We start from the raw sequence: 26,428 nt of genomic DNA, 5'->3' as shown, positions 1-26,428 counted from the left end.
TCCTTTGTATTACACATTACTGTTACACATGATCTTACTAACCATAGGGTTAAACTGTCCTGTGAAATCTGTCATCTATTGTTGTTAACTGTCCTCCAAGGGCTTGTAGCTGAGGTAGAGGGTGGGAAACACAAAGCAGGTTTGTCTCAGCTCTCCAGCAGCCAGCCCAGCTCTGCTCTGACTGAGAGAGGCCCAGTCAGAGTTGGGGAAACAGTGTTCAAAGATGCAGTTTCACAGTAGCAAACAAAGGTACCAGCGAAGGATTTTCTCTTGCCATTCTCAGAGCCAGCTGCCCTGCTCTGGAGACAAACAAAAACATTGTTCTGAGGCCCGTGACTTCAGAGGACTAAGCCAGCACTGGAGCTTTGTTTGAGTTATTGCGGCGAGGAACTGAGTGGAGAGGAGAATGGCATGCAGGTTATCTGGACAGGTGTGTTCTGGGTTTCCTGGTCTACTGTTCAACCAAACTTGAAGGGGTGGTGTTGACACAGTCGTCATGAAAAGCCTCCTCCTCCACAACCCTACTCTGCCTCCTCCTCTTTCTCACATACTTCTGTCAGAATGTTCAGACCTGTCAGTCTTCTCGCAGCGTGATGTTGGACGTCAGATTTACTGTGTATATGGGCCCACTGCTGGTTAGGCTATACACCACCTTATGTCTCTGTTTCTATTGGTGTGTCCACTACATGCCCCCCTGTTTCTCTGTCGGCTCCGCCCACTGCACTGGTCACAGGGTGGGTCCACGACGTTGTCTGGGTCACATGACTATGATCAAAGACAAAGCAGGATGACTCAATTAGTTTCACGATGTTTTGCAGCCTGAATAATTCTAGGGAGAATGACCTGGTCTAGCTGGTCTGGAGAATGGCCTGGTCTAGCTGGTATAACTGGTCTAGCTGGTCTGTTTTGTATCCAGGGCTTTGGTCCCACACTGTTGAGGTTATTGGAAAGCTCCATCTATTTAGACTAGTCTGAGCCCAGTGATTCACTCCAAGAACACGTCATCACAATACTTAACACTGCAGTCAATACCAGAAGCACTTAGTTCCCAACATCTTCTATCGACCACGGGGCACTCTGCCTAGAGTGGATGTTGATGCTGAGTTGAGGTGGTGTAATCCTCCTCTCAGGTCTTACAAATGGTGTGAGTGGTTTGGAAACTTTTTTTAACCAAAGGGTTGATGCTAAACTGTCGAGGGGGTGTGGGTGGAATGCATATTTACATTTAAATGGCACTTCACACAATGATATATCATGATTGATTACACGAGGGCAGCTAATTATCTCCCATTGTCATTATCTGATCATTTCACTGACTTAAAATATCCAGATTAATCCAGTGAAAGTACTCTAGTCTAAATCCTTCTCCCAAGATAATTTCAATCCCAGATCTTCCCCTGGGAGTGGTGTCTTACTTGATGAAGTATTTGACTCCATCTGCAGTGTAGGCTTCCTCCCATCCATAGGGCAGACCTGAGGAGAGAACATGTAGGAGGACACAGTCAGCTGGCCTGATCCACACACTACTACTGAAGATATGATGACAGGAGACCTGCGTCAGTTTTGCTTCACAGTGTGCTTCCAACCTGACTTGCCACATCACCAGGCTCAATCTAGGATGTTTTGACTCATAGTACAATCACAAATAACCATCTCAAGAAACAACCCGTTTTCATGAGCTATTTAGCTGAAAGGCTGGATATCCGATGCTGCAGAAGGGCAGTGTATGAAGGTATGAGTTTGAAGGGCTGACAATTATTCAGAGGAGGCCTTCACACCCATAACAACAGGACAGGCTCCCTGGTTGACGGACAAAGCTCCACGCCCGTATCATGTCTCTTGACCTTGTTTTGTCAGCGTGAATAAAAAGAGGCACTGATCTCCATTAGAGGCTACTTTATATCCTCTTGTAAGAACCCTATACTTTGACAAAGACAGTGTGTGAAATTCATAAGATGCCCCGAAGGGCCACCAAGGTGAAAACTGAGCCCAGGTTTAAACTCTTGAGAAGAAAAGGAACCGTTGTGTGGTGTGTAACTCTACCCGCTTCTGCTGACAGGTGATGAGGCTAAAGGATTTGGCCACAGATGTAGAAACAGACCTACTAGAAGGAAAGCTTCTGTTTCTCGGATGCACATGTATGACAAAAAGAGGGGGGGGGGGGATTACATGGTATGTAATCCTCAGGAATACATACCACGTAAACTCATGTGATTATACCAGCCCGTGCTCCTGTGAATGTACAGAAGGTACAGAAGGTAACTCATTCTGCTGTGCTGTCGTCTTGTCTGTTCTGTAAGATCTGAGAATGCAGCTTTTCAGAGTGCGTCTGCCAAGCCGGACCTGGTGATTGCAGTTGTACGTCTCTGTCTCTGAAAACTCTACATAGAGTTCTCACCTTTTTGACAAAGCAACATGATCTCACAGAGAGAGATCCATGTGTTTGGCTCCATATTACCAGGGTGCATAGTGTGGAGATTTCAGATTGGGTTTCACATCTTCTTTCACATCACAGCACATCTTCAACTTCCTGACGGGGAGGCCACAGGTGGTGAGAATCGGTGACCGCACCTCATGCTCACTGATCACCAATACATCAACAATGACCTCACCTGGTCTGCTCACATGGACAAGGTGGTCAAAGTGGCCGAGAAACGCCTCTTCTTCTTGAGGCGACTGAAAAAGTTTGGCATGGTCATCCTCACTAACTTCTACAGAGAGCATACTGACTGGTTGCATCACAGTGTGGTACGGGAGCTGCACAGACAGGGACCGCAAGGCCCTATCTAATGTGGTCCAGTCTGCTGAGTTCATCATCGGCAGGAAGCTCCCTGCCCTACAGGACACCTACCACACACGATGCCTCAGGAAAAGTGGGTGGATTTTAAGAGGCTGTTACTACCCATCCTTCAGTCTTTTAACCCTGTTGCCCTTTGGCAGGCGATAACGAAGCATTCGGTCTCGCACACGTCGACTAGACTACAGTTTCTAGAGCCATCAGGTTTCTCAATGAACATTGTTTTGGACATTGATACACTGTCGACACACACTAGTCACTTTACACACTGTCACTTCAGCTACTGGTTGTACTTTCAGATACTGGTTGCACTATCAGTATGCTGATGACACTGTTATATACTGTTGTAAGTCAACTCTTTTAAAGGCCACTGAAAACTTGCTAAATGCTTTTATTGTTTTCCAAAATAACCTTCTTCAGCTGAAACTCGTTCTAAATGCAGATAAGATTAAATGTGTGTTGTTTACCAACGCTAGGAACAGGCCATTAAATATCTCTTCAGCCGTCACTCTTGAGGGAAGTGATATAGAGTTTGTTAACACCTATAAATACCTGGGTATTTGGATAGATGACTCCCTCACTTTTAAGCCACATGTTCTGTATCTGGTGAAAAAGCTGAGGCTAAAGCTGGGTTTTTATTTTCTAAATAAGTTGTGTTTTTCTTTGAATGTAAAAAAGCAACTTGTTGCCGCCACGTTTTTATCTGTACTGGACTATGGAGATCTGTTGTATATACACTCAGTGTCTTCATAAGGTTGACACTGCATACCATGCTTCCTTCCCACCCGTAGGCTCTGTCATTGGTATGCCTTTATATATAAGGCCATTCTTGGTCTGCTCCCATACTATTTGTGTGTCCTTATAAAGCAGAAGAGTGACGGGAAATACTCTCTGCGTTCGCAGGACTGCGTCATGCTATCTGTACCTTATGCCAGTCCGGAAACTGGAATGAGGGCTTTTCTGTACTCCGCACCCTCGGCATGGAATATGTTGCATAATGTCTTGAAACTAAAGGAATTAATCTCGCTTAATGCTTTCAAATTAAAAATAAAAGAGCTAGAGACAGATTCCATAAAATGTAAATGGTTTTAATGTACCTGGCTACGACAATAACTCCTATATTTTGTCTCCTTTTGTATTTTTGTAACTATATTTTTATGTATGCTGCTGGCTATCTTGGCCAGGTCTCCCTTGAAAAATAGATTCTTAATCTCAATGGGTCTCTCCTGGTTAAATAAAGGTTATAATAATATAATAATCAGCTACTTGTTCCACAATCAGCAATATTGCACTAATTGTACCCTACTTGTCTCTAGGTCAGTATAGGTTATAAGGTTAGTATAGGATATTATGTGTATTATAGGTTTAGTATACAGTATTGTTTATTATTTTGTATATTGGTTTATTATGTTATGTTAGCTTATCATAGGTGTAATCTATATTCTGAGTACTTTTATGTCATGTTATGCCAGGTTGCTTTGCGTTGTTTTGTCCAAAGAATTTCAGTGCCTAGTCTGACCTTATGTTGTTCTGTGCATCTGACAATAAAATACCTAAACTGAACATCCTGTTGAAATGTTGACAAGGGAGGCCAGAAGGACAAGTGATGAGGTGTCAGCTCTTGTTAAACATGTCTGTAAAACTTTGATGAACAGCCAACAGCAGAGCAGCAACTGGCTGACTGATGGTTTTCTGAAGGGTGAAGAGAATAAAATATAGCTTGGATGCTCAGGCACTTTCCCTTCCTGACCACACATGATGAAAGAGACACATTTGGAAGGAATGAGAGGGTCTTTCCTCAGCTTGCTAGATAAGGAACATGCCGGAACAATCTTGGATGCCACCCAGCATATGATGCAGGAAGTCAAGAGAGCACCCTCATCCCCTGAGAGGGGGTCGGTACCTGGCCTTAGGGGGCCCTGTGAGGGGTTGAGCCACATGAACCACAGGGCTCAATCAATGCTTTGTTCTGGGCCAACAGGCTTGAGTCTGGTGGTACTGAGAAATGAGGCATGAAAGCTGCTTAAGACACAATGACATCACAGAGACACAGAAGGGGAGGAGGAGAGGAAGAGATGGAGGAGGAGGGGGAGGAAGAAGGGCAAAGGAAATTATTGATGGAAGATCCTTGTTGTGCATCCGTGTGTGGCAATCTTTTAACACTTAGTAAAACCTTAATCCAATCTATTGAGGTCAGCAGGGTTTGTTAGATCTAATGAGAACAACAAGACTGTACGTAGGTCACAGTTCACAGAGTCCAACTCAATATTTGGTGAAGAATAAGAAGAGACCATTATGTTGTTCATGTGAAAGTGTGTTTTTCCTGGGAAACTAGTGGGTTAGAGCACCTACAGTACTGCAGACACGAAACTGGACAATGGTAATCCTGTACCATGTTACCATAGTGATGTAACAGCATGATGCCCTGAAGAGGGTTATGCTCAATATTCTCATTTCTTAAAATAAACCTTGATGATGAATACTGTGGCATTGTAATAATAATGTATTCATTTAGCAGAGGCTCTTATCCAAAGAGAAAAAACAGCACAGGGGGGATTTGGATCTGCTAACAAGTAAGACAACCTAAGTAGAACTCTATTTACAGTATGAAAGAAGTCTATTATACTAAACATATAATATAAAAACATATGGTCATATCAGACCTGGAAAGGATATGGACAGATTTAAGAACAGCTATATATTGACCTCTGTTGTTACAGCATGTTGTTGGATTGTATTTCTGACCAGGTCAAGGGAAACCAGATCACTGACTGTCATGCACGTGTCTGTGTGTGTGTATCTAAATTCTGTCCCTCTTCACCCCCTCTCAACCCCCTCCCAGCCCCCTCCCAGCCCCCTCCCAGCCCCCTCCCAGCCCCCTGCCAGCCCCCTGCCAGCCTCCAGAAATCCAGCCCTCACGTGGAGGACACCCACACCAACCCACTCCAGCAGTATGACTGAGCCCCTTCATTACTGTCCTACAGTCCCACGAAACACAAAGAAATACATACCCTGACTCAGCGACATTATACTGCTAGCTTAAAAACACACATGTCCTCACATACTGGTTGGTCTGAAAGATATGTTAGAATGTTACATTCAGCATGGGTATACAGTAGCCTCCAAAATGATTGCCACCCATTGGCAAAGATGAGTAAAAAGTGTCTCAGATTTCTTGGTCTGTATTCAACAACCTTCATAAGGAGAAGCCTTAATGCTGTTTTATTGGCAAAGGGAGGTTGTACAAAGCATTGAATGTAGGGGTGCCAACAATTGTGGCACACATGGTTTCAATAAAAAATATCTTAATCACAGACTTTTTTTTCTACTACTTCAATTGAAGGTCAGATTGTTCTCATTTTTTACTCATCTTTGCGAAGGGGAGCCAGTCATTTTGGAACCTACTTGATATACTGTATTTACACACACACACACACACACACACACACACACACACACACACACTCTCTCAATTTACATTTCCTCTCTCAATCTCTCTCGGTATCTCTTTCTCTCTGTCTGTCTCTGGATGAAGAGAGGATCAGGATAGAGAACCCTGCAGAGCGTAGACAGGAGGGTTCTTGTTGGGCAGAGGAAGAGCACATAGAGTTTAGGCCACTGTAGGGGGAGTAGTTTATTAGCATTCTGTACATCTCTGGATTGGTTCATTGAGAACACAGAGCAAAAGTTTCCATACCATGAACCTGAACACAATAGATGTGTCTACACATACAGTCAAATGGGCACACTTACAGTCATGGTCAGATATGCACTTTGTTTCATCATGCTCTTTTTTAGCACTTAGAACAAATGTTTAGACGAACAACAAGATCGTCAATCAATAAAATGTAGATCTTATGGATTACTGTAACTAATCTATAGATTGGTTATGTGTTGGTCGCATTGATATAATATTTATTGATAATATGATGTGTTGATTATTGTTGACCACACATGAAACTGCTTCGAGTTGATCTGATTAAGGCAAATTTCGTATCTTATGGAATCTGATTTCATGTGAAGCTTGATATAAAAATGCAATATGCACTTTTGAAGCAAAGCTAAATGTCTGGCTCATATCTGAGCCCTAAGCCTCCCTATCTCTAGCAGAACTTCACTATTAAACACATAGGAGACAATACATTTTGTACCATGTTTGGGTTGTGTGTTGGGTGCACAAGGTTGTGACTATGCATCTGGTCATAATAATGTAGATTGTGTTGTTAAAGTGAATGGCGTTGTGTTTGTTTGTACCATGTTATGTTTATGATATTATTACAACTCTTGACACACGCTCAGGGGGTTGTTACACACCACCATCTCCATATACCGTGCAGTGTGTGCTTATGTGTGTATATGAATGTGTGTGTGTTTATTTGTATCTGTCTGTATTAATATGTGTTTGCATGTGTGTATGCGTACACATATGTGCAATTATGCACATCAACAAAGAAAACCAAGCATCTGGGAAACAGCTCAGGTAAGATGGTTTTCTGTAAGTAGAACACCGTATCTAGGCAACACTGACTATGGTGAGATTACACTCAGTGCAAACACACACACACACTTTAGAAAGCCTGATATAAGATTGACCTACTTTTTTAACGCATTACACTCTGATAAGCTAAATTGCTTCTTACAGGACATTATAATCCCACCTGGTGTCAATTCCTATTAAAATTTAAACACTTTGATAACAAAGACTAAATCATAAAAAAATACGGTAAACATAATATAATATACTAAATATATTATATATACTGTACTGAAGCAATGGCAAAACATAACAGGCTTGTAGTTTTAAAGATCAAGGATCCAACTAACTTTACAAAATAATTTTCCTTTTAAATTTTCAGTTGTGAATCACCAGAGAGAGAGAGAGAGAGAGAGGGAAGGGACTGGAGAGAGAGAGAGAGAGAGAGAGGGAAGGGACTGGAGAGAGAGAGAGAGAGAGAGAGAGAGAGAGAGAGAGAGAGAGAGAGGGATGTATATGGTCAATTCACTGACCAATTAGGGCAGTCAAGGACGTTCCATTGACTAATAGGCAGCTAGGGACACTCCACTGATCAATGAGGTCAAGAGTGGCACTCCACTGACTTGACTTAATGACAATACATGACTTTGTTGTATTTGGGCCAGAGTGGTTAGGGTTAGCTGAGACTTCTGAGAGGTCAGGAGGTAAGAGTAAACCCTATAGGGGTTAAAGGTTAAACACTGAACTTCAACTGCAGATCATCCATGGAGTCCTCACTGCTCAGTCTGACTTCCTGTTTGGATACTTTCTGATGAACAGAACGATGATGGCGTCTAGTACGGAAAGAGGTGTTTTTGGACATTGATGCATACACCTACAGAACAGAGAGCTACCTCCAGCCGTCTACAGGTCAAGGTGGAGAGAGGGGGGTCAGATGCAACCCTAAAGGCGACAGCTGCACATACTTAGAGATCCAAACCCACAGATAGACGGACAGTCCTGCTACAGCTCCAATAGAACTACTACTGGACAGCTGTTGGTTTGCTGGTCATTTTATTGGGCAGTTGGCTTGTTGTTCAACTGGTTGGTTGGCTGGTTGGTCTGTTGGTTGGTGGGTCTTTTGGTTGATTGGTTGGTTGGCTGTGCATGCAGTACCAGGGCCAGAGCGTTTACATAAAGGGACGACACATGCCGGCATGCGAGGAGAAGAGGAGAGCTCACTTACAGTCCACCTCCAGAATAGCTCTAACTGTGCGCGTCAGTTCTTTAGCCTCCACCGCCAGCGTGGCGGCCGTCCAAGGAGACCTCTTCACGTGGCGAGCGGCCTGAGACGACCCCGCCTTCATGTCCCCAGAGCTGTAGAGAGAGAACAGGCCAAGACATGTTCAACCAGCTGGTACCCTGACCTAGACCCTAACCTCTAAGCCCCATACCCTCTCCATACCTCCTAAAGATAACTCCGGGTCTAACACCCAAAATCAATGATTGCATTGAGACGGTATGTTAGAATCATCTTCTTCCTGTGTCCATATTAAGTATGAATGATGGAGATGGTGCTGGAACTGTGATGAGCGGGATGTGTCATGAACTCCCTTTATCTGAGTGTGAGTGCTGTAGGTCTGTATTTCCAGGAACAATATGGAGTGGACGTCACTTTCGCGCCACACACAACCGGGCTGTACTCATCAAGTGGTCAACCTAGTTCCACGATGCCCCACATAGACAAACAATGGCAGACAGAACAGTGAAAATCTTGAATGGGAGACATTCAGGTTTAACAACTCCAGTGTCCCACTGACCTGTGGGTTGGGGGGGGGGTGCTCTAGGTGGGGGGTCGAGCCGGGGGGTAGGGGCAGTGGGGGATACCCACGGAAAGGGAATAACGCGCTTTAGAACCACTCTGACAACTGACTGTAGCACAGCTGTTACCGTTGCACTGACCATGTGTTTCATAAAGGAGGCTAATTGCACACCAGGTCACACATCCTATCCCCACATCTCTGACCCAGAAACAGCTGCATTACCCAAGCAGACAGACTCTGGGCTCTGAGGTGCTTTATAACTACAGGTGCTCTGGTCCTGTTTCTGAAACAACAGCCAGATCTGGTGTCTCAGTCATCAGGATGTTTCATAACCAGTCCAGTGCAAAAGGGTCACAGTGACGAGCCTTAATCATAGCTGTCTTCTTTAAGGATCATGCAGAGCTTTAGCTGTCTCACGGTAGTGTGTGTGTATGTGTGTATTTGTGTGTTCATGTCTGTGTGTGTGTGTGTGTGCGCTAGGGGTAGGAGGTTCTGAGGGACAGAGCAGGAGTTGGCTAATAGGCAGTGCAGTCTGCAGGGTCCCTCATTATAGACCCACAGACTGAACTCCCACTGAGCGTGGGGGTCAAGACACACACAAGGACACCAAGACCCCCACACATACACACACATGCACAAAGGGTAACACCAGGAGGTTTTTAGAATTGGCACACACTGATTAGTACACTATAGTAAGATGGAATGACTACCGCCCGAGAAGAGACATGCAGAGTTTGTCAGAGAGAGACGGATGGAGAGAGAAACGGATGAATGGAGGGAGAGAAAGAGACAGATGGAGAGAGAGCGAGTGAGACGGAGGAAGAGAGATTGAGGGAAAGAAGCTGCGTGCGAGAGAGAGAGAGAGAGAGAGAGAGAGAGAGAGAGAGAGAGAGAGAGAGAGAGGGAAAAAGAGGCGCGCTGTCCAGGAAAGGCGGGCAGGTTGGCCTGTGAGCTCTGCCTTCGTGCAAGCCTCGAAAATACATGCCACTAAAAGCGACACATTAAAAGTATCGGTGTCCCTCAGGCCATTAACTGAGGCTTGTGAAGGAATCCTTCACTTCAAGACCCAAACACCCAAACACAGTGCCTTCGATTACTGTCCCTGTGAGAGAAAGATCAAAGTTACCATAAAGGTACTATCAGCACAGGAATAAGAGGGAGTGTGTGCGTGTGTTCACCTGTAGCTTTTCACAGGCCCTTGGTTCTCCTGGAGGAACTCATGAGCAGCCTGAGTGGAGGAGAGCATGAGTCAGGAGAGAAGACTGTTACTTCCTGAAGTTCAACTAAGTTACAGATTGCAACAGCAACTCAGCAATGAAATATCTATCATATTACTGACGTTGTATTAATGGAAACATCTCATCTTATCTGTTGTATTATTGGTCAGTCATATTTAGTGTAGCAGCATGAGGTTTAAAACTACAGCAAGCTACGTACCTCCACAAACTTGAGCAATTTATTGGTGGACACCTCAAAGCCCTTTTTGGACCCTTCGCTCTTCCGTAGCTGACACTCCAGGACAGCCACTCGCTTTCTCAGCTCCTCCGTCTCTTCCTGTGCCTAAAAGAGGTTAAAGGTCACAGTTTGTTTACCTGATTCTTCAGCTTTAGCTAAATAGTTTCCTTCAGCATCTGATGACTCGATAATAGTATAAATTGGTGGTAGTTTGAGATGGTAGGGGGAGAATTCAGACTTTGCCAAATCCAGCGGGCTTGGCAACTGTCCAGCATGAGCTAAGGGCCAGATAGTAAGTCATACAGACTTGTAGTGTTGCTAGTTATATTTATATATATAAAAACAACTGTTTGTGTGATGTCAATGACATCACATTAAAGTAACTGCTCAGCAACCCTGTACTGAATAAAACACAGCACACATTGACCTACTTATACTGGGGGAGGGAAAACCTGGAGAAGATTCTACCCAGACCAGGAAACACCTGGAGCCCAGAGGAGAGGGGAGGTATCCTTGACCTTGGACTGGGCTGGCTGTCCTCCTCTCTGGGCCTTCAGCTCGGCAATCTCAGCCTCCAAAAGATGGACCACCTCTTCATAGTCCATCTCCATCCCCCGAGCCTGCTTCTGGGCTGCCTCCGCCAGGTGGAGCCGGCTCCGCAGGGCACGGCTCTCCTCTGCTCCAGCCTTCATATCCTACAAGGAGGCGAGAACAGAGAAGTCACTCAGACCAAATGAGTTAGCCTTGTCACTGGATTCAAACAGATGAACACCTGAAGAAAGAAACACTCGCCATTGTATCTGAGAATGAATCTAATCCCTAGTTTTACCTTCCATAAAAATCCTAGCCTTAACCCTTGCGTTATCTTCGGGTCATTCTGACCCATCAGTCATTGTGACCCACAGTCGTTTGCAACAACTTTACCGCATACAAAAACAAAGTGAAGCATTTTCTTTTAACCGTTGGGCTGTCTTAGACCCCCCACATTGCGAATGTTAAAAGAAAATTATTTTTATTTGCTTTTGTATTGGGTAAAATTGGGTAAACACAACAATGGTTTGTTATGAACCTTTTGGTCATGTGACCCGAAGGCAACAAGGGTTAAAGGGCACAAGCAACACTTGACAGTGTGGATGTGGTGGAGAAGGCGGCATTATGTCCTCAGCATTTTTTTTCGCAAAGAACAACATTTTTTATTTGAAGAGCTTTGGCTGCAGCAAAACTAGTAACCGAATAATGAGTAACCTTGAACCATGAGCTCAATATTTTGGTGTGCCCCTTCAAGTCTGGATTTAGCCTTCTGCTCTGTCACTGCTCATCAGGGTCATGGCCCAGCAGTAGGGAAGAGTGAAAGCCCATGGTCATGCTGAGTCATTCTAGCATGCTCTAGTGTCTGAGCTGATCACTCCTGGCTTACTGAGTCAGTCTGCATTGTGCACATAGTGGAGAGCACAAGCTCATAGCTTGCTGCAAAGCTCAAGAGGAGAAATGTCTTGGGACGTCTTGTCTAGGTGTAGCTCAGTGATTACAGCACTTGACTGCAGGTTAAGACGTCACAGGTTCAGATCCCCACCTGTATGTTGCGTTGGACAAAAGCTTCTGCTAAATACATTCATGACATTGTATTTCTAGCGCTCAATGTCATAATGGGAATTGACTTGGGGATTATTAAAAACCTGATTCAGCCCGAAGGACTGTTTGGCTGACTTCATGCAGTGCAAACAGCAAGTTGATAAATGAATGCTCTAACAAGAGACTTCCCCTTTGCCCCACAGTCTTTGCTAAACGCTGTTTTCCTTTTGACGGCAATGGAAGCTTCAGAAACCAGTAGGTATTTTCTCCTTTTCAGACAGCGCTGCTTGTTGCTGGGTGTGGCTGTGTGGCAGCCAGTCACGCTCAGACACGCCTCGCGGTCTCAACTCAATCAAGAGACTGACACAGCGGACATGTTAACGACACATGATGGATGGGATACCACACCTGGTGACGGCATCTTACCCAAATGTCAGAGACGCAGGTCAGCTGATGCAGCAGGCCCAGGCTTCCACTAGTGGTGGAGCTCTTTACTGACCTTAGAGTTTATGCAGTGATGATTTAGATTACATACATTTACATTTAGTCAGCTTTTATCCAAAGCGACTTACAAGAGAGAGCTTTACAAAAAGTGCCTAGGTCAGTGATAATAAACCAAGAGATAGCCCCAAAAACATTGCGGGTAGCCAAAACATGAACCATACATTGTGCAAAGCAAATAAGAACCAATGGGTGCAACCAGAAGAGCATGTAGTTAAACAAATTACAAAGAACCAACATGATCCTCAAAAGTGCTAGAGCGTACCTGGAGGACAGCAAGCAACAACGATAGAATTCACAGCGAGTACAAGCAGTTAAATCAGTTACGTAACAAGGATGTAAAGGAGATCTGCTGTCAACAGGAGGCACCCTTTTAGTTTCAGCTTCCTGACCTCACCCAGGTTTACAAGACCGAAGGTTAGAACACCTCAACCAAATACCAGACCTAAACCTAGCACTGACCCTAAATATACACACCACCACGGTCGGACCGGCCGTCGGCAGAGTCGGGAGATTTCCCGAACGGACGGTCAAGCGGCCGCGGCATAATGCGAACAATATATATATATAATAATAATACACGGCCGTGGGCCGGTCTGCGTTTCAAAGTCCCGGGCCAATTTTCAGTCCCAGTCCAGACCTGCACACCATACACCAAACTCACTAGTCCTAAACCGCAGATGTGGTCCTTCACATCCCACTAGCCATGAACGCACAGACTTCCACACAAACAGAGTGCACACTGTTTGTCCACTCAGATAATAAGCACACTCACACATGTGCATCGGTGTAATTGGATAGCGAGAAAGAAAGTGAGATTCTAAATGAGATAAAAGAAAAAACCCATTACATTAAGTTGTTTTCTCCCATCCAAGGAAGTATCTGGGTTTGCTAGAAACAGTGTGTTTTTGGATGGATGGCAAGATGTGGATGGCAAGAGTGTATGAGTGTATACATTGAGGATGTGTGTGTGTGATTAAGGTGTTTTGAGTGAGAAGAGAGTGTGTGAGTTTGTGATAAAAATGGATAATGTGAGGAGTGATTGCACATGTGTTTGAGTACACGTGCATTCGTTCGACTGAGTGTGTGTGCGTGTGTGCCTGCTGCTATTAGTGTGTGTGTGTGTGTGCACATGAGTGCATGTGTGTGGGTGTGTGTGTGTGTGTGAGTGCATGTGTGTGTGTGTGTGAGTGCATGTGTGTGTGGTTCAGTAACTAATGGAGTGCAGTTACTGTGGCCTGATGGGTCAAGCTGTGTCACAGGAAGGGCCTTTCTGTCAAGCACTTCCCTGGTTACGCCGATGTCACAATGCCAAGAAACCACACAGCAGCCACCTCTCTCTTTCTATCATGTCTCACTCTATCTCTCTCTCTCTCTCTCTCTCTCTCTCTCTCTCTCACTCTCTCTCTCTCTCTCTCTCTCTCTCTCTTTCCTCTCCATTTCTCTCTCTCTTTCCTTCTTACCTTCTCTCCCCCTCTTTTTCTTTCCCCCTCTCTCTCTTTATCTCTTTCTTCCTTTCAGAATCTAACTAGATGAACCACGCTAGCTGAATAAACATTGTTCTTTCTGGGAAGGAGAATTGGCTTTGACAAAATATTTGTCCTGCGTGCCTCTCTCTCTCTCCACTCCACGAGTCCTCCTCCTCCTTCACCATGTGGAGAGTCCTTCTACATAAGTCCATCTGCCGCTCTGCCTCCCTGGCTAGCATGGCCCCCGTGTTGATATAACAAGCTGCTACTGAGAGCATGGGAGGAGAGCCACTGTCATCCACCGGGATGCTCGAGCAGGAACAATGTCGATGAGAGATGAGGATCATTTCAGAGTTTTGAAACTATTTATCAGCAATGCGCCAAGGCTGGATTACCATCCATTGCATGTAACTTCAATTATCCGTGGTCTGCTAAAAGGCAGAGTCATAATTTTAGTCAGCCAACTTAATGGTTTCACACAAAGTCGGAAAAAGTGGCAGAGCAGGCTGTGCAGAGATGAACAGTCTAGCCTCTCTGCTATGATTAGCTCTGCCATGCACACTTATCAAATATGCAGGAGATGTAGAGAGGTTCAGAGTGCTGAGTTTCACATAGTAATCAGGCTACTGTGTGTGTGTGTGTGTGTGTGTGTGTGTGTGTGTGTGTGTGTGTGTGTGTGTGTGTGTGTGTGCGAGTGCGTGTGTGTGTGTGCGTGTGTGTGTGTGTGTGTGTGTGTGTGTGTGTGCGAGTGCGTGTGTGCGTGTGCGTGTGTGTGTGTGTGAGTGGGTGCGTGAGTGGGTGTATGTGAGTGTGTGTGTGGGCACTGACAGATGCAGTCAGATGTAATCATTGTGCCAGAAGAGATAAGGTTGGCTCTTTTATCTGGTGTCCAGATGAAAGAGTAGCGATCATCTTGTGATCTCACGTGCTGGTTCCTTCAACATGACTCTGCTACATGTGTCAGTTACTGCCTGGCTTGGGATTGACTTGAGTTGGATGACAAATGACTCAGCCAAAAGAACAGCGGGGCAAGGCTGACAATAATTGTGGGCGCACAACATTAAAGAAATACATACTTCTACATCAATACTCAAAATACATAAATGAAACGTCCAACAGTGTGGTCACTTTCTCACAAGGCCATGTGGTCTGCTGATTATATCGAGTCTGCATCTGTACCTGGATATTGATCTGTGTGGTTTATGTAACTATCCTTTCAACTCAGGCAGGAGGACGAGGAGCGGAGGAGAGATTTAGACTGTGCTTCTGACTCAACACAGCATAGAACTATTTTGGAACCAAAGCCTCACTTTTACCATGAGCCCTCTCACCCCTTAGAGCAGGCCTACACATCAGCTATGCCTCTCCCTCGCTCCCACACACACACACACACACACACACACAGAGTGCACATACATACGCAGAGCTGCTCAGAGCTTTTAACACGCTATAGTTTCGGAGGACAGTACTTGGACTGCAGAGTAAAGTGTTCCTGTAGGACTGATCTTTCAAAATGTATCACTTTGCACTGGTGTGTATCACTAACAACTTCTTCTGTTCACAGGGTTGGACATCAGTGTGTGTGTGGAGCTCCTCCTAGTGGATCTACAATTTCCAGATTTTCCACCCCAAACCACATCTACTCCACAGCTTGACCAACACTGGGCCAGGCTGCCTTCTGAAAGGCAGTACTGCATCTTTAAATAGAGGTAACTGACCTGTTGGACCTTGGTGAACTCCTCCTGCATCTGCTGCTGCAGTTTTAGTGACTCAGCCACCTGGTCCTGGGGACACATGGCACATACACACACACAGTAAATAGTCAGAGACCAGTTTGTTCCAGCAGGGTCTGTGGACCAGAGTCAGTGTACCTGCAGTCTCTTAATCTCCCTCAGAGCCTCAATGTGGTCTTTCCTCAGTCTCTCCATTTCCTCCAGGTCATCAGAATCTGACAGTGATGGCTTTACACACGCACACACACAAACAGAGACACGAACAGACAGAGGTTTGCTCCCGTGTGACTAACAGCATAAAGCACATTATAAAACCAATATATTTAACCAAATCCAAAAAAGCACAAATGATATGCAATGACACTGAGGCCTTCACATATGCCCATAGATCAACAGATTGATACTGCCATCACTTACACAAAATAACAACCATCCTTAGTCTCGCTATATATAGTTGTCCCATGAGGGCATCACATTAGATGTTGCTACTGCTCTCATGTCCAGTGGTCAAGACAGAAGATATCAAGTATCCTTGACTGGTTAAATTTGATTTAAATTAATGACGTTAAGACATTATTCATTATCTGTGGAGCCCTGTGACTTACCTGTGGGTTTCTAGGCGACTCCAGAAGACTGGAGAGGTCATCTGAATTGAACCTTGACCCCGGCCCCGTTCCTGACTCCTCCCACTGGAGATTAAACAACTCCCTGGTGAGACTCTCAAAGTCTGCACACACACACACATATATACCAACACACAAACACACACGAGGAGAACATATCAAATAGAATTAAAGAATGTTTGATTCAAGTAGGTGGCATTTTGGCAAATGGTGTCAGGATAAATAGAGATATAGATGGATCGAGAAACGGGTCGAGATTCAGAAATATAGAGGGGAGCCGGGATGGAAGGATGACAGGACAGAGAAATGGAGGAATGGTCTTACCAGCGTGGGCCACCGTTCCAGCTGGGTCTGTCTGTAGTCTGGCCTTCAGCATCTGACTCTGCACTTCTGTGGGCTTCAGGCCAAGTGCATCCAGAGCCTGTCCACAGAGCCACAGTGGAGGCACATCAACACACACACACATTTACCACCCCTAGCGTGACTGACACTGGATGTCAACGCTGTCTATTGATTTGAACATAATGCCGTGGGAATGTAGGCAGAAGGCTTCGACAGCTACATGTGGGCAGAGACACTCAAACACATACATACGTACACACAGACACACATACCATAACAAACACACATCATATTCCAAACACACACCCCAATAGAGGAACAGATACTCAGAAAAATGGGAACACACAACTATTTGATTAGCTTGGAGCAAATGCCAGGCCAGTCGTAATAGCTTATTGAACAGTTGATCCGTGGATACGTCATTACATCCCAATGACCTTTGTAAAACAATGTCCCAATATGCTAGGAACCATCTGGTACCAACTAGCATTCTAATGTTTCTGGTATTTTCTAGAATTGCCTTCTTTGCACACAGACTTTCAAGCCACACATGCAGTATTCACCTCATCCTCCCCACACACACACACCACCCACACACACACCCACACACACGCACACACTGCTAACCTGCTCCAGTCTTTCCAGTTTGAGGCGGCTGCTGGAGCACTTCCTGTGTGAGGGTTCCTGACTGCCTGATGGGGTTTCAGGGAAAGGAGACACAGGTGAACATGCAGATGAGTGAGCAACACATAGACACACACACATACACAGAAGTACACACACAAACACTCATGCTACTGACTGACTGACTGGCTGACTGACTGACACTGTGGCTGGTTGTTTGAGAGCGTGACAGAGAGGATGTGACCACAGCCTCCCTGCTACAGATCTCCCACTTGTCCTCGCCAGGCAGCACACCACTCGCCATCTGTCTCTCGCTCCACCCAATCGGCTTTCTGACGCACTCAGCTACCAGTAAACCTGATCAGCATCCAACCCTTCAGACCACAGGGCTGTTTCCTCCTGTGTCTCTGTCTTCCACTGTGTGTGTGTGTGTGTGTGTGTTTGTGTGTGTGTGTGTGTGTGTGTGTGTTTGTGCATGTGTGAGTTTTAACAAAATGCATTTTTCTCGATCAGAAATGGATGGATGCGTCAGATGCTACTCTGTCATTAGAGTGGCTGGGTATGTGAGTGTTTAAGTGCATGCGTGTGTGTTTGCGTGACTGACTTTATGATGTGTGTCTCTTCCCACTGTTCAGAGACAGATAAGGCCACAGGGTAAAATGACACACATTCATTTGACTGCTATCTGTCATGTGTGTGTGTCTGTGTGTCCTTACAACCTGTTTGGACGCTCATTTGTGCCTATGTGTAGGCGTATGGAAAGGTTTTCTCCAAGCCAGTAGGAACACGATGTTCAGATATGTGTCGTGTTTCCCCCAGCACAGACACAACAGGTCACGCCTGATTCTCACCGGCGGTGATTAGCGGGCGCTCAGCGAGAGAGCGGGCGGACGGAGAGATAGGCTCTAACACACACAGCAGATCTCTCACCCCGTTTGGCGTCTGTGACGGTGGCACTCTCAGGTGGGGAGGGGACATGTGTCTGCTCCATTCTCACAGGAACCACCCGTACCTGCAGGCATGAACACAATTCAAACATGAGCCTGCTGCGTGTGTGTTTGTGTGTGTGTATGTGTGTGTGTGTGTGTGTGGGGGGGGGGGGTGTCCAACCTGACTGATGTTGACTGAAGGCAGAGTCTGGCAGTCTGGGTTGAGGTTGGCGGTGACCCTGGGGATCAAGGAGGTCGGGGGGGCCTGGGGGGGCAAGGGGGCTGTAGAAGGCAGCATGCTGGGGGCCAGAGGCCTGGCGTGGGGCACAGCTCCACTGGGGGGGGCCTGGTTGGAGACAGGGCTCTGTGGACCACTGCTGGAGCTTGATGAAGACCCCCTTCTGATGAAGGCTATCTCCACTGTGGGGTCTGGTCTACACACACACACACACGGCATCTATGAGGTCTTTTTTCATCATTCAACACTTGTACTGAGGACGCAGGGGCTGTGCTCCAGCGCACCTGAGTTTGGTCCGTGTGATAATGCTCCTGGCCTCCTCATACGTCACTCCAATAAGGGACTCTTTGTTGACTGACACCAGCTGGTCTCCCGCCATCAGTCTCCCGTCCTGCAGGGGGCCACAGAGATCAGGCTCAGGCCACAGGCTCACGTGTTCTGGAGCGGTTCTACTATACAAAACACGGCTAATGCTGCAGGTGCTGTTACTTATTTGACCACTGTTATATGACACCTGAGAACCATGTAAGCCCCCCAGACTGAACACCTGATAAAACTGTTAGCGCTGTGAGGAATTAACCAATTGGATTAAAGCTCTGTCAGTAGTGAACCTATCAGATAGTCACCTTCTGGCAGTCTCCTCCCACCACCATTTCTTGAATAAACACCATTGGTCCCTCTGCTCGGTTGGCTCCACCCTTGATGACAAGTCCCAGGCCTGTTCCCTTGGAGACGCATATCAACCGAATTACGCTGTCACTAGGGAGAGAGATAAAGGGAGAGAAAAAATAGGTTGAGATGGAGGACACAGGCACACTGTACATGATTAATAACACAATGATGCTGCCCTGGATTCAAGACTGCCCTAATCTCCTGCCTCTGCCTGTAGTCTGTAAACATGGAGGCTGTGTATCTGAGCAGTTCAGACAGGTGTAATCCCCATACTTGTTATTTTAGAGTTTGGACTCTAAAAGCGTCTCTACTTAGTCTAGCTATGGGGAACTCTGTTTGGCCTGCACAAGCCTTCTGTGGACCACAGCACGGAGGAGGAGGGCTCGGACTCCCTGGACTCACGTGAAGGCGTGCGTCTGTGCGTGTACGGTGAAGGAGGAGGTGGTGTAGGGGGGGCTGCTGTTGTAGGGGGGAGCAGGGAGCCCCGCCTCCTTGGGGCTGAGGAGTTGAGGGCTTGTGGATCTGGAGGAGGAGGAGGAGGAGGCTGTGTCTGTCGTCTTGCCTGAAGAAAGAGGGAGAGGGAGAGGAGGGAAACGGAGAGACGGGTGGAGAGGGGAACGCAGGTTTATTGAGTTCATTCAAATGGCCGTCCATGTTATGAAGCCCTTATCAACACCGTCGACAGAACATACTACCGGCCGCATGGGACATGTCCGGAGGTCCACTCTTTAGTAAGATCATGAGATTCTATCAGTGTGGCCGTTTGAGCAGTCGTGCTAACCTGTGGAGGTCTGGGTTGGAGAGATCCTCCCTGATCCCGCACTGCTGCTGGAGCCGTACTTCTCCATCAGCTCCAGGAACTCCCTCCTGAAACACACACACACAGGCAGGAATGTCCTGGTGAAACTGTGCGATGGATGTTTGTCTCCCTCCAATGGACACCAACACTCACTGGTTGTATTTACAATAGCGTGGCAAAACGCCTAAAGCCCAATGTCCATTACAGGCTCCCTGTTGTGTTAGCTGCTGACGGAGGATGATCTTAATTTAAGTAGATGAGATGGCTGATCCTGCGGACACACTGTCTCAGACAGGGCCTTGGTCTGATCACCTGGCTTCATGTCACCGTTGCATAAACTGTCTGCCCTGAATGACCAGTTAGGAGTCCCCCCAGTCCCGTGTGTCAGTGAGTCAAGGAGTCAGTTAGACAGTTCCACACTCACACACTTACTCACTCTTGTGCACTGGCTCACTCTCTAACTCAAACTCACTCACTCATTCACCCACTCACTCACTCACTCACTCACTCTCTGACTTTACCTTAGAATCCTCTCTAAGACTTTGCTGTAAGTTATCTGAACCTAGGTCGACATGACTCATAATGCAGTTGTTGGCTGCAGTTAGCTGGCCGACAAGTTTATCTCAGGGCGCAGTGCAGCCTGTGGACAACCAGACTGCTGTCCCTATTGTGTCACTGCGCATCTGGCTGGGGGTATAACGTCACTGACAGGCAAAATTCCAGAGGCAGCAGAGTGACAGGTCTGTTTACATCATCTTCATCTGCAGGACAGGAAGAACTGTGAACAATGTGACACGTGTTCTATTTACCCATGTGAACCAATACACCACAAAGAGTTCTGTTTCTGTCTCTTACTCTTGTCCTCTCTCATTCTCTCTCTCTTGGAATCCTTCTTGTCCTCTCGCTCATCCTCCCCAGGCCTTGGCTACTACTTTGACACCATAAATACTGTAATGTTCTTACAGTCCTAGGATTCTTTTTAGATTCGTATTGAAAGCAATCAAACGGCTCATTAGCATTAGCTGCTAATCAGATTAGGCCCATTACAGTAAGAAGGACAACATTGATGCATGAGCTAACTGTTATGTCCAGTGCTTCCTGTTGTTATTCAGGGCTACACGGAGAGGCACTGGGGTCCAAATGAACCAAGGGAGAACCAAAAACAATAAACCTGTACAGAAAGAGGTTACTGCAGTAGCAATCTTGTGACCAACATAGGGAAATGTTATATATTGGTTACCTGGACTCATCGTCCCTGGCGACCAAAAGGGACATGTGATTGGAGGCTGAAGCAGAGCGAAGCATCTCCACTGCCCTATAGGATCACAGGATAGACAGGAAGCAGTTTGTAGTAGCACACTTGGGCCAGACCACACAGTCCTGTCTCTGACAAACAAACCTCAACTCTAAGAACACTCCCTACAGTGAAGACTGAAACAAAAATAAAGCACTGATACGGACATGCGGTCCGTTTGGTAAATCGTTACTGTAACTTGTTGGGATGCATCACTTTTGCTTAGTGTAATCAGAAAAGATACTGAGTTAATCTCAAATGTAAATAAACAAGCCATGTCATCTCTAGCACTGTGGACAAGTGACCTACCTGTCATTAGTTACGCCAACCAAATTGTTATTATTGACTTGCAAAATTAGGTCACCTGCCTTAAGCCGCCCTGGAACATAGATGAAGGTAGAGAGAGAGGGAGAGAGAGAGAGAGAGAGAGAGAGAGAGAGAGAGAGAGAGAGAGAGAGAGAGAGAGAGAGAGAGAGAGAGAGAGAGAGAGAGAGAGAGAACATTTTCTCATCATCATTATCCAAAAAAAACATCATACATCAAAAAAAACTATGAAATGTTGACAGCAGTTACCATCCTGAGCTGCCAAGCCACCAGCTACCACTCGTTTGATGAAGAGGCCAAATTCCTCCCCGGTATCCTCCCGGTAACCTCCGATAATCTTCACCCCTGTAGAGGAGGCAGTAGACACTTATTCTGGTAGTGAAGGAGCTTTATAAGAACCTAGGCTCAGGTCACTTTCACACTTATCAAAGGACTGTTGAATTTGTTCCTGGCATGTATCTGGAGGCAGATGTATATTCATACAGTATACAAGTATGTGGCTACATAGACAGGACTACAGGGGAAACAGATGTAGGGTTACATATCTAGAGGGTTACAGGTATATAGATTTATCAGTATATCAGTACATAGTTATAGGCATATCAATATAGCGTTGGAGGTATATAAGGTTCATGTGGATTGTAGACATAGCTATAGATTAGATTAGGATTACTGGGATGGAGATATAGGATTATTCTGTTGGTTTATATAGATACAGGTGTTGCTTTACAGATAGATAGGGAGACGGCAGACAGACAGACAGACAGACAGACAGACAGACAGACAGACAGACAGACAGACAGACAGACAGACAGACAGACAGACAGACAGACAGACAGACAGACAGATGGACGAATGGATGGACGAATGGATGGATGGATGGATGGATAAAAAGAACATGTATAGATCAGTAATACAGACCAAGTCCCCTCTTGAGGTCAAAGAACTCCAGTCTTTGCACGGCTCGGTTGATGCCCTGAGGCCCCATGATGGTCCTGAAACAAACACACAAGTCCGCTGTCATCTCTCTCGAACAGTACATCCCTCTTCAACATTCCTCTGTTTCATCCCTCTGTTTATCCGTTCGTTTTCATAAACGCTATAAACCCTCCTCCCCTGTGGGATGCAAACGAGGGCTCTCTTTAGGCTCTCGTCATATGACCTTCTTTCTCAGGATTCTGCAAACAAATTATCAAATCAGGCCAGGATTTTGTTTATTCCTTTGTTTATACCATGTACCCATGTTTCAGCAAGTAAACTCAGCACTCAGTCACTGTTCCAACTTGACCTTAGCTAAACTGGCAATTTTCCAACCTCACAACAACAGTCAGCAGGAAGAAAAAACCTCTGTGACTGTAAACCAGATGTGAACTATGACGTCATACCTGACTGTGTGCTGAGTCCCAGTTTTAATCTCAGAGGTACATGTGGACAACTCAGTCTGACCGGACTGGCAACACTGACCAGCCAGAGTTCAGTTTGTGTACGTGTGTGTGTGTATGTGTGTGTGTTAGAGAGAGAGAGGGAGGGAGGGAGGGAGGGAGGGAGGGAGGGAGGGAGGGAGGGAGGGAGGGAGGGAGGGAGGGAGGGAGGGAGGGAGGGAGGGAGGGAGGGAGGGAGGGAGGGAGGGAGGGAGGGAGGGAGGGAGGGAGGGAGGGAGGGAGGGAAAACAATCGTGAAGGAGTGAGGTAACAATCAATGTATATGCTTGTGTGTGAGTCTGTAACTTAATAAAACATTTTTCTTCCTTGGCCTTCCAAGGAAGAAAAGTATTTAGTATTTAGAGTACAGCAATAACACTCAACTGGATTTTCTATGAGTGTGTCCCCCACTTTGGTCCAGTTATGTGGACTAAAATGAAAGGTAGGACGGTGACGCAATAACTCCAGAGAAGGTTCATAAATAACCCATGGGTTGGTATATCAGAACATAAGGCACAGCAATCTAGTGTAGCTAATTTGTTGCACTGTCATAAGGAAATCGAAACTGAAGAGGCTTGATACAATTTACGCATCACAAATATACCATGGCTCTTAACCAATCATTATGCAAGGTCGGAAGTGCTCATTGTATTATGAGGTTAATTGATGTAAGTGTCATATACTATTAGCTGTGTCCCAGGGCTTATCCATAGATATTATATAACAAATGTGATTAAATATAGACATTTTAATATTTGATTTGACACACAAAGCGACAATCAGAAATATAGTTAAATCTATTGTCCCAGTTCCAAACTCCAAGTTTTGGAGTTTAGGCATAGCATCTGGCAATAGGTACACAGAAAAAACAAGGTTTTGAAAGGAGACCTCTGTGTTCTTAGCGAGGAACAGGAGAATGTGGAGAGGACTGGCCTGTCTGATTATAATCCCTGTGACTGACAGGAGCAGGCATACTCTCTAACTAGGGCAGCTCCCACAACCTGACAACAGCTATGCTGGTTCACTGGGCAGGGACCCAGACCCAGACGGCTCATAGCATGCTCTGCCCTGCTCCGCTGGGTTCTGATTTGTTCTGTCCCCTCTGTTCTGTCCTCTCCTCACCTGTCCTCTCCTGCCCTCACCCTTTCTACTCAGCGTGAACGGAATTTCTGTACAGTCGTTCTGTGAGAGACAGTTTGCAGGCAAGGATGTCAGATAATCTTGTACACAAGTAAAGCTGGACTCATGACACCCTGTCACATCATCCTATCCTGACCCTTGGCTGCATTTACAAAATGTTTTCTTTGCTCTGGGAATTTTACAGCCAGGTACAGCCTACTTGTGTTACCGCAACTTGACTGTGCCCATCACAGACATGTATTAGATGTCTATTCATTTACATTTAGTCATTTAGCAGACACTCTTATCCAGAGCGACTTAGAGTAAGTACAGGGACATTCTCCCCGAGGCAAGTAGGGTGAAGTGCCTTGCCCAAGGACACAACGTCATTTGGCACGGCCGGAAATCGAACCAACAACCTTCTGATTAATAGCCAGACTTCCTAACCGCTCAGCCACCCGACCCCCCTATTCCTCATGGGTATAAGGTCAGCGGAGGACAGCAACTTATCCACCAATATTAGGAGAGTACATTAACTATGACACAAGGAAACAATTAAACTGATCACTTAATCGCTAGCTAATCTGTCTTAGCAGCCCGGGTCTCTCATAACAGAACAGACCAAATGGAACGCACATTTACATGGTAATGTGGTATGCAGGACATGCCAGTTTGATTCATTCAAGGTATAGACATGGCAGTTACAGTACTTACAGCTGAAGGCTGTCATTGTAACTCTGTGGTCTTTACTTAGATAACTACAGCAGTGCTCTGCCCTGTATTTACTTTGTACCATACAGCCTGTGTTTACCTGACCACACAGTATATGAGCAGACTCACATTTAGCAATGGGAATCGAGTTAGGATTGTCTTGTTATTATCACCCAACAGTTTCTGTCATAGATTTGTCTCAAACCTGATGACATACACTAAATGTGTTGCTTACACATGGCAACCACGGTTAGTCTGGGACCATCTGCAACCAACTTTCCACACTGAATACTGTCCTACAGATATCCTGTTAGATAAAAACGACGGTAAACTAGACTCACACACAACAAGGAAGAAAATGAGATGAAAGTGAAGAAAGAACACAAAGAGAGGGAGGACATACCAGTAGAGAAGAGAAAGTCCATCGAAACGCTCTGCCTCCTGAGGGAGTAATGGCATCTCACGGACAGAGATGGATAAAACACTCACATGCAGGCACACAAACACACTCACTCATACACACACATACTACACAGCCATGAAAGAAGAGTCAGTGGTTTGTAGATGAGATGAGAGGAGACGGCAGTAATGGTTCAACCAGGGTTGATCTGGAACGGAAATCCGCCTAGACAGAGGGAGAGGCACGCTTACCTCTCTTCACTAATCCACTCTGATACACGTCCGACACTGGCTGGCTCTGCCTGAACCTTATCCTTTTGTCCACTGACTGGCACTGGGGAAGACATACACACAAGTGCACACATGTAGCCTACACACACATGTTGTCCAACACACACACACACACACACACATATTTGACTGAAAAATATATTGAAGAAAAAACCCCACTTCAAACTGTTTTTTGAAAACCTTTGTAGATACTTGTAATGGGGGGTCGAGCTAGACAATGTATTACCTGAATATTTAAAAAATATATATATTTACAGAAAATAACTGGCTGGACAGACCCTTTGCATGTTCGGGGAGGGGGTACACGTTATATCAAGTGAACAAACGGCCTGATGTAACCTAATGTGCACTCTGTAACTCATATGGTAGACAGGTGAACAAAGCAGTTAATTGAAAAGCCATATTAAACTAAATCAAATTAAAACAGAAATCCCGTTAGAGGGCAGAGAGGGACGGGTTAGCAAAGACGAGGCATCCTTGTCAGACAACACCCGCAGAGAATGGACAGATGGAGGTAGCCTAGATTAAAGGAAAGCATATTGTTCATAAACCTGATGGAACTTTGGAAAACACAGTCGATTAATCCACAATATTAAACGACGCATTAAACAATTCACACGTCTCCTTAATGTAACAGACAAATAAACGTATGAGTCCCTTGTTAGGCTACTATGGGAAAACCTGTCGAGCCTTCCACGTCGCTATTTGTGTGCAGTAGCAGTTAAACTCCGCTGCCTTCACTGAGTGCACGAGCCCTCCCGCGGCCAGGGGATGCAAATCCTGGTGGGGATAAGTGCCTTGGCACGACACCGGTATGGGGCAAACCTTAACCTTGATGT

General features: G+C 45.7%; 1 protein-coding gene across 1 annotated transcript; it reads right to left on the bottom strand.

The window, feature by feature from the left end:
* Positions 1-293: 293 nt before the first annotated feature.
* stxbp4 (syntaxin binding protein 4) lies at positions 294-26,420 on the bottom strand. The gene is made up of 22 exons (XM_084670246.1): positions 25,551-26,420; positions 22,570-22,643; positions 21,898-21,993; positions 21,634-21,703; positions 21,271-21,345; positions 20,013-20,098; positions 19,634-19,793; positions 19,186-19,318; positions 18,844-18,950; positions 18,503-18,755; positions 18,323-18,404; positions 17,396-17,460; positions 16,751-16,847; positions 16,409-16,530; positions 15,942-16,031; positions 15,789-15,854; positions 11,047-11,223; positions 10,511-10,633; positions 10,252-10,301; positions 8,497-8,627; positions 1,416-1,473; positions 294-765 (listed from the first exon to the last, which is right to left on the bottom strand). Exons 1-22 carry the CDS (start codon positions 25,661-25,663, stop codon positions 654-656), a joined length of 2,340 nt encoding a protein of 779 aa, XP_084526372.1. The 5' UTR covers positions 25,664-26,420; the 3' UTR covers positions 294-653.
* Positions 26,421-26,428: the final 8 nt, after the last annotated feature.

This window comes from Hypomesus nipponensis, chromosome 13, assembly GCF_054491055.1.
Source record: "Hypomesus nipponensis isolate SF chromosome 13, ASM5449105v1, whole genome shotgun sequence".
NCBI lineage: Eukaryota > Metazoa > Chordata > Actinopteri > Osmeriformes > Osmeridae > Hypomesus > Hypomesus nipponensis.
Note: the sequence above shows the minus strand (reverse complement) of the source record. Positions and strands in the feature narration are given on the sequence as shown.

Coding starts and splice junctions, on each gene's coding strand:
- stxbp4 (XM_084670246.1), bottom strand. CDS start 25,663: ATGTGTGCACTTGTGTGTATGTCTTCCCCAGTGCCAGTCAGTGGACAA. Junction 18,405..18,502: donor CTTCAGTCAACATCAGTCAG/GTTGGACACCCC, acceptor TCATGCCTGCAG/GTACGGGTGGTTCCTGTGAG. Junction 15,855..15,941: donor GGGAGATTAAGAGACTGCAG/GTACACTGACTC, acceptor ATGTGTCCCCAG/GACCAGGTGGCTGAGTCACT.